The 6826-nt window shown below is 43.2% G+C and overlaps 1 protein-coding gene across 2 annotated transcripts in view; it reads right to left on the reverse strand.

The window, feature by feature from the left end:
* Nucleotides 1-17: 17 nt before the first annotated feature.
* prkacaa (protein kinase, cAMP-dependent, catalytic, alpha, genome duplicate a) overlaps nt 18-6826 on the reverse strand; it is a 13213-nt gene continuing 6404 nt past the window's right edge. For both annotated transcript variants that reach the window (XM_031867749.1, XM_031867748.1), the window contains exons 2-10: nt 4828-4889; nt 4240-4368; nt 3479-3577; nt 3296-3378; nt 3078-3204; nt 2871-2966; nt 2581-2703; nt 1280-1444; nt 18-280 (exon numbers count right to left, since the gene is read on the reverse strand). In XM_031867749.1, coding sequence (XP_031723609.1) covers nt 155-280; nt 1280-1444; nt 2581-2703; nt 2871-2966; nt 3078-3204; nt 3296-3378; nt 3479-3577; nt 4240-4368; nt 4828-4889 — 1010 coding nt within the window. In that variant the 3' untranslated portion in view covers nt 18-154. The remainder of the gene's footprint in view (nt 281-1279; nt 1445-2580; nt 2704-2870; nt 2967-3077; nt 3205-3295; nt 3379-3478; nt 3578-4239; nt 4369-4827; nt 4890-6826) is intronic.

Consider the following 6826-nt stretch of genomic DNA (forward strand, 5'->3'; position numbering starts at 1 on the left):
GGGGGGGGGGGGGGGGAGTTACATTGTTGTCGTCATTACAAATAAGCAAGTTAGCAGTCCACCCTAGCGCTTCCTTCCTTCCTCTCGACCCCCTTTTACTTTCTAAACCCGTCTCTCTCTCGCTCTCTTTCTCTCCGCTACTCGTGGTGGGAATCTAGAACTCAGCAAACTCCTTTGCACACTTCTCTGTGAAGGAGACTCTGATTTCCTCTTCCTCGTAGTCATCAAAGTTGCTTGTATCACCGGGGCCTTTGCACTTAGGAATAAAGGGAGCTTCCACCTGAAACACACAAAGACAATCCAATCCATCAGAATGATGCAGAGAACCAAAGCCATGGCAGGAACAACACAACACGACTGAATGAACAGACCCCTGGTGAGGAAAGAGACGACTGAGTAGATTTGTATTCATTTAGAGTTGGACAAAGTAACTGAAGAGTTTGGGAGTAAAATGCGTTACGCAATCAAGAAATCATGCGTGAATACTTGGAAGACATACTGCAGGACGACTTTAGTGATCATGTGCTGTCATTCGCTTTCCCTCAAGCCAACTCATCCATTTCTAATTTAGCTGGTAATTTCCTAGATTTCCCAGAATTCATTTCAACAACTGCATGAAAAAAACAAAAACAAAGTATGAACTTGCCGGATTCATTTGTGTTACGCACAGACAGAGAAAGGCAATATCGACATGAAAGAAACACTCTTTTCTGTCAAAAACAAAATCGAAACAAAAATGATTAAATCTGTGTGTTTGAAATGTTATCATAGTGTTTATTCTGCATATTGTGTCTATGGTCTGCATTTAACCTTTGTCTGCTGACTGTCAGCGCTCATTACATGCCTGACTGCCGTGGTGGTGGTGGGGTGGGGGGGGGTGCCCCTCTCTCTGCAGCATTTTCCTGATGAGTCCAAGGTTAGGAAGGGTTTGTGAAACCCTTTGACAGCTGTGATTGAGATCTTATACAAGTAAACCTGGGATTATGTGGACCAAAACATGGTCGCTTCCACTTCTGGTACGTTGCGGTGCTGCTGTAATTCCACTGAATCCACCAGCTTTTGTGTTCAGATAAGAAAGCTGGAACACGCGTTTTAGACATTTTCCCACTAGACTCCAATGCAATGTCATCGTGCAGAGGAAGCACAGATGGTGTGGAATTACCCGTAGCCAGATGTAGACTAAAGACACTTCCACTGACCGAAGGCTCATTAAAGCCATCTTCCTTTGTCAGCATCACTTTGAGCACATCACTACTGTATAAAGGCTGGCCCCTCTCACCTTCCTCTGGTAGATGGCGATCCAATCGGTGGTGGCGAACCACTTGTGGCCCTTGATGTCGTTGACTCCGTTCCTGAGGTTGCCAAAGCGCTTGGTCAGGTCCACCTGCAGCAAATTTCTCAACAGATCCTTGAGGTCGGAGCTGAAGTGGGAGGGAAAGCGAACCTGCAAACAGCGAAAGCAGCTTGAGTGAGTGTTCTCATGCTTTATACCTCATGCTAGTATTTGTAAACACACTGCAGGACTCTGGCCTACCAATAAAGTTATTATTATTATTACCACGGTAGGTCAGTGCAAGCCTGCGAGTGGTGCGTAGTGCGATGACCGGTTCAGTCTAAAATGTGCCCACTAGTGTGGATTTTGGATGCGACTGTCCTGGTTGTGGCACCTCTGTTTGTTTGCACTACTTCACTTTCCTTTGACCTCTTCAATGCGTTAGTCATGTTAGTCCACAGGGTCACTTAGCCTTCCACTGCTAGCTATCGCTTTCCCACCACCGTTGAGTAACGGCAAAGGACAAAAGGCAGAGATGCAAAACCGGCCTGCCTGACGTTAGCTTCGATGCCACATTCAAAGGCACCAAGAGGCTTGTGTTGTTGTGTAGTTCCAATGCCCCGGTGACTTGTTAAACTGTACAATAAACTATGAAACAAATCTGTGACGTGCGTCAGTTATTTTTTATGCGAATGTCCCCTCAAGACAAACAGGTAAAGATTCTTCAGTAGAAATGCATAAAGAGTTATGGTGCCTATCTTTATCTTTTAACTTTTAAAATCAAAACATATTTACAAATAACAAGCCAAAAGTAACATTAAAGATTAAACAATCGTTCTAACAAAAGTAAGAAAAAGATAACGTCAAGCGCAAGATTCATTGAGAAAATAAATTTGGTATTTTTGTGTCTTGTTCTTGAAATGAAGAGAAATACAACGCACACATAATTTCAAAGGACAGAGAAACTGATGTGCCAATAGTAGGAGGAAAATGAGAAACTGTAGTTTCTTCAGGAGAATCCACTTGATACAAGAAGCAGAAGTTACATGATTGGACAATTAACCTTTGACTTTTAGTCTTTACAATTTTAATCTTAAACTGCAAATGTGTCACACAACCACAACAACCCTCTTCATATAATTAGGAGTGATGAACTGAGACAATATCATCACTGATGTTTTTTTCTTCCCACACCTGCCAAAAACAGCACTGGTGTGAATTATGGATGTTTAAAATGCACCGCGTTGTGCTGGAACAATCAAAATACTTACAAAAATAATATTTTTGGTCGGCTTATCTCAACTCACCTTCCCTGATACAATCTTCTCGTAAATCTGAATAGGCTGGTCAGCAAAGAAGGGGGGGTAACCAGCAGCCATCTCGTATATCAGCACTCCCAGAGCCCACCAGTCCACTGCTTTATTGTAACCCTGGAAAACACACAGGAAATAAAAAGGGCCGTCACATCCTGGTCCTCAAACAAAAACTCCCACACATAGGAGTGTTGACAGCAGACAGTAGGCCCGCAGTCCTGAAGCGGATGTACGATGAGAATGAAACGGCTTCCTTAATGAAGTCCCGTGTCGGGAACACCTACCTTACTGAGGATGATCTCTGGTGCCAGGTACTCCGGGGTGCCACAAAGCGTCCAGGTTCGGCCCTTCACCCTTTTCGCGAATCCAAAATCTGTTACCTGAGGAACGGAGTGCACAGCTCTGAGCACTGACCACACACACAGGAGCACAGAGACCAGCGCAACATAACCGTCGTTGATGGCGACTAGAAGAAAAGGTGCAGTCCTTGCCTGTATGTAACCTTGTTGGTCGATGAGCAGGTTCTCTGGCTTCAGATCTCGGTAGATGAGATCCAGCGAGTGAAGGTATTCAAATGTCAGTACAATCTGGGCTGCGTAGAAGCGGGCGTGTGGTTCACTGCAAAACACACATCGGGCACAATATTTAAATCAACCAATGGTGCGTAGAGAAAAAACTAAACATAGGAGCGGCCTAAAACTCAACTCACCTGAATCTACCGATTCTCCTTAAGTGGGAGAACATTTCGCCGCCGGGTACATACTCCATTATCATATACAGGTTACTGTTGTCCTGGAGAGAAACGAGCAAAATCTTACTTTGACGAGCAAAAGACATGAGACATGAGGTGAACACGGCGAGAAGACAACCGGATTAACAGTTCAATGCACACCTTAAAAGAGTGCTCCAGCCGCACCAGAAAGGGAAAGCTGACCGCTTGCAGGATACGTTTCTCGTTCAGCGTGTGTTCTATCTGCTTCAGCTTCACTACCTAAGAGGGATCAGGACAAAACATCATTATAGAAACAACAAAAAGAAGAGGATCGCTACTTGTGCCAGCAGTCTTCCATCAACATTCTGACGTCTTAACATTACTAAACTAACATTTAAACATCCCCATGCAAGACTTCATCTACGTCAGACATGATCCGATCTATAAAAACAGGCCGTCCTTCAGTGGTAATGCACTGGGTACTAGCTTCATGGCACTTTAGGACATTTGAACTTTTCTTTTTTAGAACAAAGTGATCTTTATGATATTTCTAAGATCAGAAGATCCACTTGTAGCTCCTCCGTGGAGCTGCTAACCAGCGAGATGCCACAGATAAGAGAGATCACTGAAACCTTTCACTGGGGAGGACTTACAATTTGTCCGATCGGTGGGTTAAATCAACGTCTCGTTTTCTGAATGTTGCCACTTTGTGATCACTTCTTGGCTGCAGACTTGATAGTACACATGGGTTATTTTTGTCTCTCTGGCTTAAAGTGCTCATACAAACACTCTTTAAAAGTGACTGTCAAAGTCCTGCTATACCTACTAATACAATTTCTTCAAAAATAACATTTATATCATGTCAGAAACAACGGTTAAGCATTCACAGCTCTACTGTAAATGAGCGTACTGGTTCTCTTGAAAGCCTAAATGTACTGCACCTTCTGTTTGTCAAGTATTTTCATGGCAAAATGCTGGGCCGACTCTTTGTGTTTGACCAGCATGACTCGGCCGAACGAACCAGTGCCTAAGGTCTTCAAACGCTCAAATTGGTCCAACGCCGCAGTTTGCTGAGGGGTCGAAGAGGAAAAAGGTAAACAACAACATACCATAAAAAGCCCGACTTTAGTTCACCGTTCCTCCTCAATAATACCTCCACTAACATCCGTCAATAACAAATGTTTACAAAAGAATTCCTGTTTTCATGTGAATTAGACATGTCATTCTAAGAGGTGCACACACACACACACACACACACACACACACACGTTTCACATTAGCCCAGTAGAGGGTGCACTGCCCCTCTAAAATAAAGAGGAAATGATTTGCTCATGGGCGGAACTACTTCCACGAGTCTGAGTGTAAGTACGGTTTGTAAAAACAGAGGTCGAGCTGATTCAAGATGTATTATAAGATGCACTATCACACTAACAATACGAGCAAAACACGACCAAATCACGACACTGACGGAATCCTACGTAATGATGATTTCACAGACAAAGGGAAGTAATTCTCGTTCACTCTCTCACCTGTGCTGGATTCTCCCATTTCTTTAGGAAATCTTCTTTGGCTTTGGCAAGAAACTCCTTCACTGTAATTAGGAAACAAAGTGCGGATTCATTAGAGAGAGTTCATCCGTATGTACGAGCACATACTTACAGGATTTTGAATAATAATTCATCACCACAACTAATCACCAATAGACCCGGAGAGGAACATAACGCGTAGGTCTGTGTGTGTGTGTGCGCAGAGAAGAACATGCAGGAGGTGAACGTTTCTCTCAACACATTCTGCTCACGGTAATAATAAACCAGTTTATCCACATAGTTGAGCAAATCTCTACCAGTAGGTTGTTTAATCCCGATATAATAACCTCTAATTCAAAGTACAAGAACAAATACAAAAGATGATTAGTTAAATATTTGATTGTTACTATACCTCGCCTAAATGATCACAAAAGCAAGTAATTAGAGGTTAAGGTACACCTGTCTGTGCAAGCTCCAACTGCTGCCGAGTCACTTTCCTTGCAAAGAAAAAAGGACCACACCAACTCATGACAGAGTTGAGTACAGCAACATTTAAAAACAACAGATTAGATCGGACACAGCTGTAGATCTTTCTGGTGCAGGTTTGACTCAACAGTCTGTGGCAGCCAGGTACTAGTGATGGAGGAGGCGACCATAAGGTCTTAAGCTACAGGGTTTTTGGTTGAGATGGGAGACATCACGCACACAAAATCTTCACGAGTCACAGCGCTGTTCATGGGACAGCGGCAAAGAGAAAGCCGCTCGTGACATTTGAGCTACAGAGTCAGCCAGGAGCCGTGTGAGAGCCTTTGAAACAAAGTGGGGAAAAAAGGTTCCATGGTCTAAATAAACTAAATGCTATGTTCAGCGAGCCAAACACCGGACATCACCCCATCATCCCCTAAAAAAAACGATTCATGGTGTTGCCACCGCATCGCGATGTGGGGATGCTTCTCTGCAGCAGACCAGGGACGGCTTGTAGAAAAACACACAGAAATCCTTCTAGAGACGCGGTCACCAGTCTCAAACATAAAGCCAACGCTACACGGGGATGACTCAAGAGAGTCAAATCCTATCTAGAGTTGGAGCTGTTCAGTCATGGTGCCGGATGCAGCCACCGGCCCACACCACAGAAACCAGTGCTACTGCACTACGGGCCAAAGTCGAATTTGCACACAGAGTTATTTTTCATCTTCAATGGATCAGTGCTAGGAGTGCAGTTTAACCTGATGCCACAATGCCTTTAGAAGAAACCCTACACATGTTCGACACGGCAATTAAAAACACACATTGAACAGTGTGAATACACACGCATACATGTCCGCCACTATAGACCAACAGGCCCCTGCACAGAGATCGACAACTTAGCACACATACTGTCATATGCAGTCATTCATTTTTTCCTGCCCTTATCTTTATGGTGATGATCACGGAGCTCTGTGGGAACATGTTGATAACCAGTCCTTCCTCATTCCTCCCTTACTATCTGTGTACTAGTTGTGAGGACACTCGCTGCCCTAGCATCTGATAGAGCACAGCCTCTTCTACTGGTATCTGGGAAACCAAATAGCTGAGGTTGTAGTTTAAAATCTACTGTCAACAAAAAGGAAGATAGTTTTAATTTAGGGTCTTTGATTACTGTAGTAAATATAAAGAAAGAGCATGATACAAGTTAACAAAAAAGTTGTACTAATATAAAGTATTTATACTAATGTATTAACGAACTATAAATAAACTATGTTAAGCTGTTCAGGATGTGGATGTCCATCTGCCTCGGTAATCGATGCAAAACAAAAGCCAAGGTCACAGTTTAAAGTAAGCCGTCAATACTGGACGTGCATAGTAATGTAAACACCAACTTCTGGATATTAATATTTAAAACTAATGGGCTTTTAGACCTGTTTAAATGAGAAAACTGAGATAAATATCATCAAAAAACGAAATTGCAACGATCTACATAGTCTCTCTCTCTCTCTCTCTCTCTCTCTCTCTCTCTCTCTCT

The sequence above is a fragment of the Anarrhichthys ocellatus genome, unplaced genomic scaffold (genome assembly GCF_004355925.1).
Source record: "Anarrhichthys ocellatus isolate YVR2014 unplaced genomic scaffold, GSC_Weel_1.0 scaffold40, whole genome shotgun sequence".
NCBI classification, from domain to species: domain Eukaryota; kingdom Metazoa; phylum Chordata; class Actinopteri; order Perciformes; family Anarhichadidae; genus Anarrhichthys; species Anarrhichthys ocellatus.